Source organism: Homalodisca vitripennis, chromosome 5 (assembly GCF_021130785.1).
Source record: "Homalodisca vitripennis isolate AUS2020 chromosome 5, UT_GWSS_2.1, whole genome shotgun sequence".
Taxonomy (NCBI): domain Eukaryota; kingdom Metazoa; phylum Arthropoda; class Insecta; order Hemiptera; family Cicadellidae; genus Homalodisca; species Homalodisca vitripennis.
In genome coordinates, this window is record NC_060211.1 from 128144271 (window position 1) to 128162854 (window position 18584).

Consider the following 18584-nt stretch of genomic DNA (forward strand, 5'->3'; position numbering starts at 1 on the left):
TCTGAAAAAATGAAACTTAACACTGATGAAACCACTGATATGGAAGGGAGCTGTTACAAGTCGACTTTCAAGGTTTCCTTTTTGCACTCAGCAAATATTTTAATATATATGATAATAAGCACCATCTTAAACAGAATAATAAACAATTAAAGGTAATACAATAGAGATTTCTAGTCATAAACCATTACTTAACGATTCAAATAAGTATTTATTAATGTTTAATTTATAGAACTACTTTATGTTGACTTTATTGTACATATTTTAACCATCAGCTAAGTAAGTACACAAATGAAAAGTTACTCATTAACAAGATGAAACAAAGAAATTAAGATGCTATTATCGTGAAGCAGACCCTTATTCCCTTGCAGACGTCTTCCTGCTAGAATAGCACTTCTGTAAATGGAATTCATGAGAAAAGATCACATCTCAGGTTTATTTGTACAAAACTCATTTATTTCACGTACATATTTTCACTTCAGTCAAACTAAATAACTACTAAATTCGCCAACGAATTACTATGGAATTGTAATTAATTAAAATTACAATGTTGCCTAAGCTCATAGTACGTGTAAGGCTCTATAGCTTACAATATTGATAACTTACAACACATTACCTAAGACAATTTTACTATTATGGTAAAATAAAATAATTAAAATACAACAATTAAGTACCAAACAATGAGCATTTTTTCTTACTAATAATTCTATAAATATTGTAATATTTTGTAGGATGGACATATTTTATTCAAATGTTAATTAAAGTTTATGTCGTCATGGGCAAAACAGAACAACGTTATGTTTAGAGTTTTTATGTAATTTTATATTTGTTACAACTATAGTTACATTACATAACAGAGTGAAACATTACATTATTAATAAAATCATGATATTTTCTGAAAATGAAGACGAATTTCATATTAAATAACTTTTACCACTTTATTTTAATGGTTATTTTTAGTAGATTCAGTAGTTTAATGTTTACATATATGCTTTATGGAGACGAGACTCTACAAATATGAACATATATAAACCACACGTATATGTTACTACGTACTATTAACTGTGTAAAATTATTGCTAAATATTTGCATGCCAAAAGTTAAAGTTTGATCGAAATTTTGGTCATTTCTATTTCTTTTTGTTTTTTGTATAGTACAATACTAGGTTTGAACGTTAGAATATTTCATTCACTAAAGTACAAAAAATATTGAAGTCTTAATACAAACATTTTTATATAAGTAAAGATTTAAAATAATTATACATAGCAATAATTTTAGAGTATAAAAATGTACGTTCCTGACCAGTTTTGACTCGGATGTATTAAGCACAGTAAACCCAAATAAAGTCTTACCCTAAAATATTGAGCTGGAAAATTAAAGAAATACAATGTTCAAAACTATTATATTTCCTAAATAAATTACAAAATCAATTCAAAAGCTACAGCCACTAATTTTGAACGTAATGCACAGTTAAGAAAGGACACTTAGCACATGTAGACCAGACGTGTGACACGAGCCTGCTAGGCGACAAACATCGACCGGTGCGACGCCTGGGGCCCATCCAGTCTCGGGTACAGTACGGTACAATGAGAGGGGAATGGTCCTGAGGCGTCAGGGCGATAGGTCATCGCACTAGCAGACGGAACCGTTCGCCTCCTAACATATGCGCACATACGAAGGCGACATCAGTCCTACCCACCCTACAGTCCCATTACTGCACCAGCATTGTCATTTTACAACTAGGTAATAAATATCACAGGATCGTACGTTAAGTTCCGGAAACAACTAAGCATTTTTATGAAAATCGTAGGCACTCTGGTTTTAAGAACGCTTCAAAGAGAGTTCAACGTATAAAAGTTGACAGTAAAGCCACGAGACAAGCTGTTTTGATTTGGTTACGGAGTCGGAGGAACTGTTACTTGAGTGATAGGAACTTGACGAGGGTGTCGTATATGAGGCGGGGGTTGATGGTACTGTCAGCCGTGTAGCGTACACCGCGGAGACTCCCATCGTCGTGGCTGACCACGCCGTACTCGCCCACTATGAACCCGTCGGCCGTCCGCTCCTCCACGCGATATTTCCGGAAGTTCCGTCCTTCCACGACGTACCCGAACTTGTTCTGGCCCGTAGGATCCTCCGATGGCTGCGGAACGGGTGTGGGAACCTGCGCGCCGTGAGCCTTCCCGTTGGTGATAACGCTGACAGCCTCGTCCACCTCGTAGTTGACCTCGGGTCGCCCGTACACCTTCTCCGGCTCCCCGTAGGTTCGTTCTCTGGGTTCCTCGTGGTATACAGGAGTCTCTTTAAACTCCGAATCGCCTGAACTGCTTCCCGAAGGTTTGTCTTGATCTGGAGCGTACTGTGCTGACGCGAAGGGTTCTGCTTGGGCTGGTCGATTGACCGTCTCCACTGCTAACGGGTTACTTCTGGAATGGTCTCTGTAGTAATGCACACTGCTGTCTGACGTGGCCGAGGACACTCTGGACTGATAACTGACTGGCTCCGTCTGTTGTGGGTACGGCGAGAGTTGACGGAATTCCTTCCTCCTCAATGCTGGAACTTCGTCTTCAATTGTCTGGGTTTCCGTTTTACTCCCATAGTTCGAAATGAGGGATGGTGGAGCGTTATGGAAATGTATCTCAAAAACAGGTAACTCTCCGTTTAACCTGGTCTGTTGTCTGTTATTATAACGGGACACTTCTTGAACCTTGCCCTCGACTTCTTCTTCCCTGTCGTAAGCACTCTGCGCCTTACTTTGTCGATGGTTGGTAGCCTCTGAGTCAGAAAGAGACGCTTCTTCCACAGCGAACTCACTCCTCTGTACTGCCGTGATTGTGGGCTGATCCTGAGTCACGAGGGTGCTCACGAGGTTCTCGTCTACTCGTCTCGGCTGGGACACGACCTCAGGTGTGCTCCTCGCCGTGGACGTCTCTACTCTGTGAGAGTGTCTCACCACAGATGACGACACCCTCACAGATATTACCTGTTCCTCGACCTTTTCTGTAGCCGTTTGTTGTGTAGTGGTCTCTGGTCTTGTAGAATCATCACCAGTCAAAACGGTCGGTGCTTGTTCCTCTATTGTAAAGTTGGTGGCGAGTCTGTCGCTGACGTCATCTATCGTGGTGGGTATGTCCTGTATCGTCGTGGGATCCACGAATTGAGTGGTCGTCCTCACCTCTGATTCCAGGGTTGGTGAGACGGGGGGTGTGGTCACCTGATAGTCTTCCGCTTCACTAGGCATCTCGCTGACCGCGTACCCGTATTTGGCGGTCTTGTAGATATCGGATATCTTGTACTTGGCAGAGAGGTGCGGGTGCGGGTGGATGACGGAGTTGAGGTCGTGGTCATAGTGATGCGGCTCGAAGGGTCCGTCTGGCCGGTCTGCCGTCCTCATGCTCCTCTGCATGAACATGGAAAGGAAGTCACTGCCGGCCAGAACGTCATCAGTGTCGTGGGGTATGGGCAGCCTCTTGGCGGCAGGCATGCCCGACACCGCAGTCAGACAAACGCATAGCGATACCTACAACACCCATAATTAATTGTTAGATTCAGATTGGAAATCATTATTAAAAATACAACTGTAGTACACTGAAATACAAATCGCAGGTTGAGGTCACGTTATCAAAATAAATACATGTGTAATGTAATGTAGAATTAATTATCTCTGAGTTGTTCCAAAGCTTCATAATGAAGCCCGTTCTATTTAAGTTGACCACAGTCAATTTTAGCCAATGGCAGATAGAGCATACAATATAATTGAATTATTACTGAAATTTGATATATTGATAATAGTTATCCTTAAAATTTCGCTCTCCTAAATAATGGCTGTTGCGTTGAATAGTCACTCCCAATATATTTTCCCACACTGCTCGTATAATCAAGTGCAAAATATACCACAATTGGTAGTCTACACATGAAATGAATGTAAAAGATAAATTACTTTTGAATAATGCAATACTTCATTTTGACATTTCTTTAATGCTCTATATTATCATGGTCCGTATTACCACTAAAATAAAATTTATGTTTATATATTCAGTGGAAAGTTAGACCTTTTCGATATCAGGAGATGGAAGGTAGTTTTTTAAATATAAAAATTTAAGTACCTATTATTTAAAAAATAATATTGACTTTATAATTTTAAACAACAAGAAAAAATGAACATTTTGGTAAAAATATTCGTATGTTTATCTCAAATACGTTTGTACAAGAATAAAATCTTAGAAATTGTATTTTAACGTTGGTTTTTTGGAGTAATTTTGCAAACTTATTAAAGCTACAAAATGAATAATTTCTAACGCCATCAGAGTATAATCACATAAAATATTATCACTTCTTTGTTTATAAAAAGACATATCACTGTTTAGGAGATATATTTCAATATTACGAAAAATGCAAAAGAGACGACCGAAATAAATTTAATCTGATAAACCTGTTGACTCCAGGCAGCAAAATCGTTGTAGGCTTAAATGATTATAATTTTGCAATAAAAAGAAGATGACTATTTATACTTTAGTATTACAGTGGCTTGTTATATTGGTTTTCCTATATGATACAATACAAAAAGCATAACTCAAAATGGCGTATTTTCTTTCAAATACAACGGTAGTTTTGTCTTATACATAAAAGATTTTCTTTTATTCAGAATGTGTTTATATTCTGGTGGTCCTAATTTTATCTTTGTTCAAGTGCAGTTTTAGGTTATATGATACCTAGTAGCTATTAAGCGCTGTTTATAACTATGATAATTATTTGTATGTTGTTTAACTTCATCTTAAAAAGTATTAATATTTTAGGAAATATAATGGAAATTCTGAGTATACCTTTAAACAGTTTTTATAAATAAATGATTACACTGTAATTGTTTTTATGGAACATATAAAAAAAATATCCTTTCGCACCAAAATTGAAGACCAGACCGCTTTTAAAGATTTTTTTTTACCATAGCATACACCATCGACATGGGTAGATAACCTCAATTAACTCACATCTGCATGGTCACTAATGACGGTTAATACACAATACTAAGATGTTTCATATAGTTACCAGTAGTATAACGTGCCTTAAGCGGTTTTTGAACAGCAGTCTATATATTTGATACCGATAAGTGCATGTAAAAATGAAATATCAGAAGTAAACTAACTAATAGTATCTTGAGTGTATTGAGTCGCCGTTAATATTTACAACGATTTAATAAAGAAATAGACGAGGTAGTTGGTAAAACAAAAGTGGAATTCATGTCAGTAAAACGGACGCTTATGTAGAAGTTTAGGTCGCGCATTGACGACCACAAAATCTTGACATAAAAACAAAAATTATCCGATGAATTCTGTATTGTGTTGGAGTGGCGTGTTTAATATGAGATCGTGAGCCATAGCATGTCGTTCAAGGCTATAGCTTTCCCTACTCTGCGGAGTCAGCTGTGGCAGGCAACCGCGTCCATGTTGCTAGCCGTTACAATAGAGCGTTCTGTCGCTAGTCTTGTTCTTAAGTTTCTATCGGGTTTGCATTGAAGCCACAACCTACTATTGGAGTCGTTAGCATTTAATAAATTGTATGAATGTGTAGGAAGTTTTAACTCGTATAGTGGCATGAAATTCATATAACAACACTATGGCATTTATTGTATATTGTCCGCAAATTAGGTACCATTCCGTCAAGTATTACGTGTTACTGTGTCACATATCAAAATGTCATCTGATTTTTACTCATTACTTTCAACATAAATTTTCTTGTTCTCACCATTGTTATTTATAAGACCAATATAAAAATATTCGCTAAAGCATAGCCAAATCTCATGGAGTTACATCAACCATTATTAAATTCGATGTTGCTTGTATGGAAATCGATCTCATGCGAAATTTAAAGCCGGTTCTTTCTCCAGATATCGTGCGGACAGATAGAAAGACAAGTAAAATGCTCCATCCCCTCCAGTAATGGGTTTATTAATGCTCAGCCAATGAGTCATCTTCCATAATTCTAAGATTACAATTGAGCTCGTAAAAGTATTTGGAGTTTAACATTGTTTTTATGAGTTTAAATCAAGATGGCTGCTAAAATACCGGCTCATAATCTGGAGACTTTAACGTTAGGTAAGGTAGAAGTCCCACAACATGTGACGCGTAACCTTCACTGATACTGCATGCAAAACTTCAACAACTTGTTTAAATTTATAAAATACTCACAGTTTTGTTAATATAAAAAGGCTATATGCTACGGCTGTGTTAATACGTAACATATTAAAATCCTATATGATTGTTGTACTCGCTTGTTTAAAAATTTTATTTTTTCTGCTATTTTCTTGTTGCCATCATAGTTAACCATAATACTAATATAAAAATATTCGCTAAAGCTCAGCCAAGTCCCATGGAAAGACATGCGCTGTCATTAAACTGTATGCTGCTTATAAAGAAATGAAGTTTCATGGAAAATTTTAAGTCTATTGATAATTTGTTCTCGAGATAGCATTGCAACAGACAAACAGAAATGATATTCTCCTTCTTCTTAAGTGCTAACACTCAGCTAATAACAATGACACTTATGGTCCCTGGTTATAGAGTTTTGATTATATGACAGACAAATAGAATAAACAATGGATTGTCTTAGAACAAAAAAATTAAGTTTTTAATACAAAAAGCCAACTATCAAATTAAGTCATTGGTTCCAGTGCATATTTTTTTCTTATAGTATTTTGTTTTCTAAATGGTTAACTTTTGTGTACAAAATGTTAGAAACTAGTAGAATAAAATAAATAGTAAAAAATACTTAACTTTTTGGAAGATATTTTAATAAAATTATTATAATTACTTAATTTAATTGTGAATTAATAATAGTTTTGTTATTTTTATTTTTATATTGTTGCGGTTTAGCTTATTTCAAAATAGCAGTGAACAGTCAATGACATAAGTGTTCTAAAAACGGACACTGATCTCTATTGGGTTACAACGTCCGGTTAATAGTAGATATTACCATATTTTAATATATAACCTGAGCTCAGCCTTATATAAACATTATCCATAACCAATTATAGTATACTGACGCCTAGGAACTGGCCTTGGTGGCGTCACCAGAGGTCGTTTCCCTGAAAATGTCAGGTCCAGATCAACAACTGATCTCATGAGGGCGACCTTCATCTTCTCTACCTCACCCTACTGCAGTTACACTCTCACTGGGAGAGTCTGCTCACATGAACACCCTTCGATCAAAGTTCGATACTGCAATTAGTTACAGTGTGAAGCCATTAACATACATGAGTAATCTAGCAGACTAAATATGTAGTGACATGAACCAAGAAAAGTATTGACCTGTTGAATATTTACAGCACAAGGATAGACATTATGACATATCATGAAACAATGGTGTGCACCGTAATGTAAGCTCTTAGACATGGTTAATCAATAGGTTGGGATATAGTTACTGTGTTATTCTCACCCAATTTACGATTATCTGGATTATATAGTGCCATATTGTACCATTGATCATCAATATATCCTCTAACTGTTGCAATGTCTGTTTTAAGTATGCCAACTACGAAGTGCTTACTGAAGACCTCTCTGGCATGTGTTCAATCTTAATAAACTGACTTAGTCGGTGACCTAGCATGAAAGATTCAATTTGGTCCACTGCGGAAGAGGTAGCTTGGACCTTAATTTGCATAAATATTCAATATGGTCACTCTCTGTCATATTAAAATCAAAGGAAACCAGTTTGTTAATTTTTGGACGAGTAAATACTTGATACAACAAAACAAGGACGCCTTGGTCAACAACAATCATCACCAGACTTTATAGTTTGTCCTCTGGAATGGTGCTCTAGCTTAGAATGACATAAAATTGAATGTCACGCTTTGAAGCTCATAACAACAAGTGAATAAATCTGTAAAACTTTCCTGGTGTCCCTGTATAGTATAAGGTTACGCAATTGTCTTTCTGTAACAAAGGATGGTCGTTTGGTCATCTATGCTCTGGTAGGGTTCAGCTTGCCAAGTTCAGACCATCAGCATTACTCTGTGGAAGTACGGAATCTCCATAATCTTGGATAACCGTCTTCAGAAAATTTGCATCATCATTACTTTACCGATGAGTGCGCTGAAAATGTCACAGTCACAACTATTAATAGATGAGCAGTAGGTTACGTCAGGTTCATGGTGCATCACTAGATGGAGCAAAGCCATTTTAAAGCGCGAGTATAAAGTATATTTCCAGAATAGATTTGAAGACCTTAAAGCGGAGTTTGACGGTGCCCAAAGTGGCAAGTTTGGGATCGCAATTTTATTGTGTGAGTCATGATTGAAGGAAAAGGCGATCCATTACATTTATTTTTTCTTGTTGTGTGTTGTTTTGATAGTCATGCTAAGTGATATGGGCTCTAACATATAGAAAAAACGTTGAATGTATGTAAACCATTCAAATAACTCTGAATGAGATGGAGCAGGCGGTGGTCCACAATAGTTTGCTTAATTCGGCTAAGTGCAAATTTGGCTCTTGTCCCGACCAGTAAAGTTCAAATTCCCAAGTTGACCCAAGACCTAAGACCTGTGATTACTTTGAAAACCGATATTCTATCCCCGTATGTTTATCTTGGATATGACGTCATCTCGGTGTGGATTTCTAGATTCAACTTGGATTAAGAGTTAAATTTGGGCATTTAGTGGTTTCTTTAAACGGATATAAAGTTCCTTTTAAGCCTCATCAGCGCAGGAAAAAGATGTGACATCTAATAAGGTAACGCTAGAAAAATTGAGATCACTCTATCCTATGGATGCAGCTGCTGAAAGATGTGCATATTACCTTTTGAATTAATACATAGAAGACGATGGACTAAGATTGTATTAAATCCTCCTTAGCTCTTAAAGATGTTAAATTCGTTGTAGAAATAATATCGTTTTTTCCAAGTTCCTAAGGCAAGGGAAAATAATTCTAGATAGTATCCTATTTTGGATTAGGATTTATTATTAACAATATACTTATGCTACGAATATAACTTTTCTATTACGATTGCCATACATTTTAATTTACAACAGAAAAAGGCAGTGCACTAATGCTTCCCTTGCTGTTTTTAGAACTGGCTCCAATATTATATCAAAGTGATCATGTCCCTAATATACTATGTTCTGTTCTACAACGCCCTTTCTAATTTACATAAAGGTCAACAGTTGTTTGGAATATTCTACCACTTGGTCCAATGATACGGTGTAGGAAACCGCATCATAAGTGATAGAGGTCACGGCCAGAGCCGGATTCCGGTGACCAGAGCAGCAGCAGATGGCGTGTTATATGGCCAGCCATTGAATGCAAATACTCGCCACGACCTCTGCAGATGGTTAACAGCACCGGTGCTGCTTGCTGGTGTCACATTCGTTACTTCAGGGCACTGTGACCGCCTATCAGATGTGTGGTTGGCCGTACCTCATTACCAGCCTATAGCACCGAGAGTGTGCTGCTAGCTGCTGTACATTCGTTACTTCAGGGCACTGTGACCGCCTATCAGATGTGTGGTTGGCCGTACCTCATTACCAGCCTATAGCACAGAGAGTGCTGCTCGCTGCTGTACATTCGTTACTTCAGGGTACTGTGACCGCCTATCAGATGTGTGGTTGGCCGTACCTCATTACCAGCCTATAGCACAGAGTGTGCTGCTAGCTGCTGTACATTCGTTACTTCAGGGTACTGTGACCGCCTATCAGATGTGTGGTTGGCCGTACCTCATTACCAGCCTATAGCACCGAGAGTGTGCTGCTAGCTGCTGTACATTCGTTACTTCAGGGTACTGTGACCGCCTATCAGATGTGTGGTTGGCCGTACCTCATTACCAGCCTATAGCACATAGAGTGCTGCTTGCTGGTGTCACATTCGTTACTTCAGGGTACTGTGACCGCCTATCAGATGTGTGGTTGGCCGTACCTCATTACCAGCCTATAGCACATAGAGTGCTGCTAGCTGGTGTCACATTCGTTACTTCAGGGTACTGTGACCGCCTATCAGATGTGTGGTTGGCCGTACCTCATTACCAGCCTATAGCACATAGAGTGCTGCTAGCTGCTGTACATTCGTTACTTCAGGGTACTGTGACCGCCTATCAGATGTGTGGTTGGCCGTACCTCATTACCAGCCTATAGCACCGAGAGTGCTGCTAGCTGCTGTACATTCGTTACTTCAGGGCACTGTGACCGCCTATCAGATGTGTGGTTGGCCGTACCTCATTACCAGCCTATAGCACCGAGAGTGCTGCTAGCAGCTGTACATTCGTTACTTCAGGGCACTGTGACCGCCTATCAGATGTGTGGTTGGCCGTACCTCATTACCAGCCTATAGCACCGAGAGTGCTGCTAGCAGCTGTACATTCGTTACTTCAGGGTACTGTGACCGCCTATCAGATGTGTGGTTGGCCGTGCCTCATTACCAGCCTACAGCGTAAGAAGCTGCTTACTGGTGTCACACTTGTTACTTCAGGTTATTGTGACCACCCATCTGACGTGCAGATCTCCGTGCTTAATTAGCTGCCTATACCGTACGAAGCTGCTTGACGGTGGTATATTTGATATTTCAGAGTACTGGGGCCGCCTACCAGTTGTACTGATCACCGTGCCTAATTAGCAGCCTATACCATACGCAGTATCCTATACCATGACATCTTGAGTATCACTTTAATGGTGACTGAAATGTATTATGGCTCAGGCGAATAACTTACATCGCTACAAGACCAGGAGCGAGAAATATACACCGTTGGCTAAGTGTAAGGATGCGGCTGTGTAACCAAGAGGACAGGAGTTCGATTCCCGAGGAGGTAAATAACAATTTGCAGGTGGGTTTGGACCGGTTTTATATAAAAACGTTTCATATGATCTATTAAAATTCCATTGGACCTCTTTATATAACTCCAGAACTCAGCAACATACAACGTTGGTATTTGAAAATCTGCCATAGCAAGCTTTAATCAGAATAACTTATCAACTGACTTCCAGAGAGCATAATAAATCCAAAAAAATCAGTCAGTTCAAAGCTCGCATAAAAGGGTTATTGGTTTCTAAGTTATTCTACTCATTTGCTGATTTTATGGAGGTCTGCAGAGATGATTGAGAACCTGTTTTTGGTGCCGACGTCGGCTCTGAATGGCTGCTTACCTGCAAAACTGATTTGTATCAAAATTTGCGATTCTTATTTTACCTGTAACGTTGTTTTGATTTTATATTGATACTTATAATGTTTTACAACTTTTTAATATATCATAATTAATTTGATAATAAGTGTCCGTTATAAATAAAATTTGTTTGCTGACGCGTTCTTTTAAAGGCTGCCTCAGGCATTTACGCTTTCTGCAACCTGTCAAAGTTCTGCTCATTAAATGCGCTTTGGCATAGTGTATCCATGAGTTGCGGTTTCAGATTAAGGAATATCTGTTCTAAATATAAATTTGAAAGAGTATCTAAAATGAGGATGAAAGCTGATTTAATCTTCAGTAAATTAAAATTTAGAGTAATATAAAAATACCTTCAAGGAGTTTGAAGTACTAACCAGCCTCTATATCCTCGACGTCTAACTGTACTGTCGATTCAAGTGTGTGTTGCTTCAGGGGATGAGTGTATATCAGTATCGTGTGTTGCTTCAGGGGAGTGTATCAGTATCGTGTGTTGATTCAGGGGGAGAGAATGTATCGGTCTTGCGTATTGCTTCAGGGGAGGGAATGTATCAGTATTGTGTGTTGCTTGAGAGGAGGGAATGTATCAGTATTGTGTGTTGCTTCAGGGGAGGAGTGTGTATCAGTATGAGACTAGGGGCAGAGATAAACTCCTCATCTAACAGCACAGAACGACTGCATTCGAAATTTTACCCTCACTAGTGGGAGTCAAACTTATCAATACCTTCCTGGGGAAATCAGAAAAATCAATGACTCCCAACAAATTTAAATTTCGACGACTCTTGTTGGTGCCACAAATGTTTTACTCTTTATGACCACGAAGGACCGATTCGTAGAGCCCTAATATTTGTTTTAGGTTAGAGTAACCAAAATTATTACTTTAACTAGTAAAAATCATTTCCTGATATTCTGAGCCATACGAAGTGATTGGATTGGGTATAAAGATTGATTTAATTAATTAAAAATAACAAATAAATGAAATATTGCCCTAGATCTAAATTTGACATTTGCAGTAAATTTATTGTCAATTGTCAAAATAAGTACCATATTACTAATACTATTGTTATTTAGCTTTTTTCAATCAAGCTAAAGTTTTGCTCTGCCGGTGTACAAGATTGATATATTTTTATGTTTACAATACAATTTATTGTTAACTGCTTTGACAAAATTGTAACATGCAATGAAGGTCGTTATTAGTTATTGGAGTGAAAGCACTAGTTAGAGACTGTAAGTCTTGATAAAAATACTACAATCTCACTCTACTACCGCATTTATCATTCGTTTACATTTCTTTTGAACTACGTATCTGATTGATGCTAGTTAGAACTGATATAATAGTTAGTCTAATCCATATTCATGTAGTGCTCATTGAAAACCAAAACAAATGCATATTGACGAAGGCCACAAACACAATCGTGGCTGCAAAAAGTAATACTGTTAACGACTGTTGTAAGATTCTTAGTAAAGGAGCTAAGAGCCAATTTGTACAGTCCACGCACACAACCTGGCTTTTATTGAGATCGATAAAGAGATAATCGTAAGAAAGAAAACTATCGTCAGTCACGTCAGATTTTATGAAAGTGAAAATTTGGAAGTTTTCGAAAGGATTGAAGTACGAAACGATAATTTATTAATATACTATATTTTTTGAGCTTGACTCGCTTAAAACCACCCACCAGACACATAAATTATGCCAGCTTTAGACACATAGATAAAGAAATTGTGATCACTTTAAATATCTGTAAACTGTTAGCTTGACGCTGATTGTACATTTAGTTACGTATCTTGCGGTTGGTTTTCAGTGTGAAGCTAAGAAAAATATTACCTGAAGAAAAAAATACAATTTTATATTTTTAACCCGTTTGATACCCTGCCATTTAGACCGCCATAAAAAGTAGTGCAGCTGACGACTAAATTCATTATTAGTAGAAGACTTTTCTTTGTAGATTTCAAAATAAACCAGGTCTTGTGCTTTTAAAATACAAATTGGCTCTCGTCTCTTGGACTATCACTTACGGTTGTTGTATTTTGTGGTTACTTGATCATTAATTAGTACGAAAGGTTTCGATATTATTGAACGCCAGTGCGGTTGTCGTATTTTGTGGTTGTTTGATCATTAATTAGTACAAAAGGTTTCGATATTACTGAACGCCAGTGCGGTTGTCATATTTGTGGTTGTTCGATCATTAATTAGTACAAAAGGTTTCGATATTATTGAACGCCAATGCGGTTGTCGTATTTTGTGGTTGTTCGATCATTAATTAGTACAAAAGGTTTTGATATAACTGGACGCCAGTGCGGTTGTCGTATTTTGTGGTTGTTCGATCATCAATTAGTACAAAAGGTTTCGATATTATTGAACGCCAGTGCGGTTGTCGTATTTTGTGGTTGTTTGATCATTAATTAGTACAAAAGGTTTCGATATTACTGAACGCCAGTGCGGACAATTGACTCGGGTCGGCCTGTTTACTCTACAGCGGCGCGGCTTGGCGGGCAGGTCCAGGAACACGCGGTACACGCCCCGCCTAACCTTGGCCGCAGAGTAGGCGGTTGCGGCGGCTCGGCTCTACTACGGCAACCGGATTCTGCTTAAAGGTTACTCGGCTGGGATCGCTCGGTTAGTCAGCTACAGCTAATTTATTGAGCCGATCAGTTCAGTTCTATGTGATAGAGTTTAATAATCATTGTCAGAGAGGAAATTCGCGGTTGTGCCCCGCCAATCAGATCACCGCTGGCGCTGGTGGATAGCTCCAAGGATGCGGTCGGATGTGGTAATAGCGTGTGTCCTTCTGGCTGACGTAACTGCCGTAATCATTACTCGACAGAGCCCGATCAAGCTCGTCCGGAATACCCTTCATTGTTGAGATAACCGAACAAGTCTTCATTATAAGACCATTAGACACCATCCGATAGCTATTACGATACCGGCGTATATCTCTAACCCGGTCCTATGGTAATGATTACATGTATTTCCAATCAATTAATTTTAGGGCTAAGGATAAGCAGAAATCTGATTAAAAAGTCCATCATGGAACTACCATTTTATGGTTGACAAAGGAATAATAACTTTTAAGTACAAGTTTTCGTGATAGAAGCATTATTTTAAATTATTAAAATAATTTTTTTTGTAAAACAGTTAGTAATGCTTTTTTATTTCAATATGAAATATAATAACCTTGTTTTTTAACAGACATATGATATCTGATGAATAAAATAGAAAATGATTTAAGAGAACATTAAAACCTGCTCAACCTCCTCAAGGCCGTTGTTGTTCCAAAAATAAAAAAAATCGCCTTAATCGCTGGCTTGCAGTCAGGGAAGGAAAATTTATGTTGGATTTAATTGGTCCACTGCGGAAAAGGTGGCCCAGGCCATAATTGGCATAAATCTCCAGAATGGTCACTTTCTGTCATGTTAAAATTAAAGGAAACCAGTTCGCTTATCTTTACACGAGTAAATCATTGATGTAACAAGACACAAGGACGACCTTGGCAACAACGGTCATCGCCTGACTTTATAGCTTGCCACTCTCGTCACCTCTTACTTAGTTTTATGGCACTCGGGATTAACAAACTGATTGGCTGCCTTTGTAGTTCGTGACAATAAGTGCGTATAGCACTGCTTTTGAGTCGGGGAATTGCTGCAAATGTATTCTTTGAAAACGACTTTTCCCGCCAAGATTATTTGTTTTTATTGGTGCTGTCAACGTAAACCTAAATTATGTTTTACATTCCTCAACATTTTATTGAAAAAAGATGAATTCTTTTCAAAGTTTAAGAAATTATGGCTTTCTAGATATACATAATTTAGATATTTTTACTGTTAACTGACCAATAACATATGTACGTATAGTAAGTATTCATTTTGACAAGCACAGGATATCACAATACTATATGAATTTTTTACTTTCTGACTACCCCAATGAGTTAACCTTATTGCATGTTTCACCTGTACAGTGGTTTCCTGAGGAGTGAATTGCATTCGTTGTAAACTGTAAATATGTGCAAGATGCAGCTTTGCCGAAGAAACAAATCAAACGCATTTGGATAATGAGAAGGTACAACTTTTGCAATAATATTTGTTATATATTGTGCCACCTGTATACATCATTGCTATTGCATTTGGGAAACCTACATAATGTTACTAAAACATTTACTGAATAAACAACGATATCCTGGTACGAGGCATCGCTACAGAATAACTTTAACACTTGCTACTGCGTCGTTAGTTCAAGATTGTAATTCAAGCCATATTTATTAGTGAAACAGTGCATCTATATTTATTGATTTGGAAGGAGAAGCAATGAATGATTCCAAATATTGTGAACCCAACCAAGTATCACCATACAGCTTTTCTTAATTAATTACTTGGCATAAAGATATGTAGTATTCTTAAATCATTGCGCAACAATACTACACAGACTCTGTGTTGGCAAGAAGATAGACTACTACTTTGTAACTAGGATAAGGATAAGTCAACAGGCCACAAGGGGTACCAACAATAACATAAGTTAAATAATACGCTCCTTGCAGCTGTTCCACCAAACGGGAAGTCCAGGAATGTAAAAAACAAACCACCTGTTTAGAGACTACTACTTTTATACCAAGGAAATAACTAGACTTAATTAAGATCAGTATAACATTACTTGTCTTAAATATAAATCCTCTAAACTCTGTTTGTGATTCAAAAATGCTGTAATACTCGTATAAATATTTGTCTTAAAATTTTCATTACATTTAAGTGATTATTTATATAGTAGAACAATTGAACTTAACCCTTTTGAATTGATGCATAAGTTTTTTGCATCCTCAAACATTTAAATTCCAATTTTTTGTTCATTTTTCTAGACGGAGTAATTTTTATATACTTTTATTTTGAAAGGGCAGCAATTAATTTAAGAAGGAATTTGTGATTGTACCGATAGCGTAATATTTAATTACTGTACCATCCAAACAAACTCAAACTTAGTAACTATTATTATTATTTCGTTAAAAATAAACGTTTATTATCCTAATGTAGCATGGGTTGATCACAAGCATAAATAAAAGTATGACTGTAGCAACTTGAAACAAACCTGCAACAATATGTAGTTTTGTTGTACGGGAGTAATTTGCCTTTAATAAAAAAATGTTTTATTCCAACAATTTCAGTTTTGCAGTTGAAGAATACGACGATGCTCAGATTTGATACAGTTGGTGTTGTTTATTGGCTGAGCATCAGCGAAGCCTATCACTCGTGAGGCTGGAACAATTTCATTTCTGTCTGTCTATATGTACGTCTGTCCGCACGATATCTCGAAAACGAACTGACCTATAGACTTAAAAGTAGGTATGAAACTAGATTTCTATACAAGTAACATCGAGTTTGATGGTGGTGCATGTCAACTTCATCGGATTTAGCTGACCGTTAGCGAATATTTTTTCATTGGTTGTATGAGTAACCATGATCGCAACAAAAAACAGAATAAAGAAAATTGTAAACGAACGTACTATTATATGAGGTTACAAAGAGAGAAATTTTTATTCATAGAGGTAAAAGGTAAATAACAGAGTGGAAAGTCAATTCTATAAATTAATGACATGATTTGATTCCAGCACACTCTTATGCTGTAGTACTGTAGTAGGAGAGCTCGAGAAAAATTCCATCTATAAACTTTTCATTTTACAAAGGCCTTCATTTCTACATTTACAAGTTTGGGTTCTATGATGATGCATGTTCACCATGAATTTTGGATGAGCGTTGTGAAGCTTACCACTCAGGAAGTTTACAAAATAAACTTTTTCTGCCGGGAGATGCAAAAATCTCTTTTCTGTATGATTACCTATATGTATTTGTCCGTAGGACATCTCAAAAACAAAAAGAGAATTTGAAATTTTATAAGCAATCTCGGTGAATTCTGCTATGCGACACGCAGTATGGCCTACTCCAACCACATTTAGTAACAGGAAATACATCTATAAGAGCCGCGACCATAGCCTGCCTCTGGGTCAGCAGCTGATGCGATGTGGTTGGGCGGTGCCAATGGCCTACAGTTAGTCAGTCCACCGCCTACAGCCGCATCCAATCATCTGCAATTGTTGTCGCTGGCCGGTTTATTTACGGCACCTAAAGCGCCAGTTTTACGACGACTGTAAGCTCCAGTTGTGTGAGAAGACGCCAGCAGGTGCCCCACCCAACGGCCTTGCCGCGACCTTGAACTTCGCTTTGCACAATGCACCACTTGTGAAATTGGCTGCTTCTCGTAGTACAGAGCGCGGCCAGTTTATTATATTGTTTAAATAACAGCCGTGTCGCAATACCGAGCTGAAGTCTTTGTTAGGTTAGATTCTGCACTCTGTCGCTCTCTCCACGGTACGGCCTGTGACGTTTACCTCGAAGTGAGCGAGTAGCAGATATAACAAGTACTAGGGATTGTATTTTAAATAACTTATTAGAAACATATATAAAAAGTCGAGCTGTGCAAGGTTACCCATGACAGTTTAGTAGTCCTTACTCAGAGTTCCCGCTGGCAATCTTCACGTCCGTTCTACAGTGTCATAAAAGAGCAGTAAAACTCTACAAAACCTGACAAAACACCGAGTTGGACCAGTCATAACTTTTAGGTTTTGCTGATTTGTATTTGTAATAAACGTTTCGTTCCGTGAAACTCTTTAGTGTTCTAAAGATAGATCGTATTTACCTCCAAACGAGTCAGTCTGACCGCCGGTAGTTCTTTTTTGCGTGTAAAAACGTGTCTGTTAATGAGTATTACTGTGTTAACTATTCCGCGTTTAGGCTTATGTATTCACAATCTTGGCGTTAACTTGTTTACAAAACTTCTTATAAGACGATGCCGGTGTTCAAATGCTTAATTAATGTAGGGCTAATTAAATGTAAGCAAATAAAATGTTACGTAATAAAACAAGCGCCTTCAAACATTCTGTAGAAAACAGTAAAAAGGCACAAAAAGTTGATTTTTTGTTTTTGTTTGATGTTTTTGTACCATAGCATATATTTCTAACAATGACATGTTTATCAAATACTATAGTTAAGAGAACAAATCAATATCAGGTAGATACCAATGATTATTTGGTAGACATGCTCCATTATCGGTTTTGTCACAGTAACCATAGAAACATACTTTTTGACACTCCTTCCACGCACTTCCGAAAATATTTTCCATTGTTTAGTGATACTCCACCTTCTCCAAGAATTTTATATCCATGATCAATTTACTTTGAAATATGTTATCTTAGTTCTTAAATTTAAGACAATGCATCACACAAATGGTACAGACACTCGTTGATGCTGGATGGCAAGAACTTTACCTTGTGTGACATGTCACGCAAGTCTCTCAGTATGAATTGGGAAAAATAAGTCTGAACGGTTCCAGAACTCATGCAGATGAACTCAACAATCCATTCAAATTTCTACTTCTGCTATCCAACTTATGGCAAAGACGTCTCGAGATA

The 18584-nt window shown here is 37.6% G+C and overlaps 1 protein-coding gene across 1 annotated transcript in view; it reads right to left on the reverse strand.

Moving 5' to 3' along the window:
• Window positions 1-431: 431 nt before the first annotated feature.
• Window positions 432-18584, reverse strand: part of LOC124362868 (immunoglobulin A1 protease autotransporter) — a 51482-nt gene continuing 33329 nt past the window's right edge. Inside the window, exon 2 of the mRNA XM_046817735.1 lies at window positions 432-3517. Within this exon, the coding sequence (XP_046673691.1) occupies window positions 1913-3517 (1605 nt within the window). The 3' untranslated portion in view covers window positions 432-1912. The remainder of the gene's footprint in view (window positions 3518-18584) is intronic.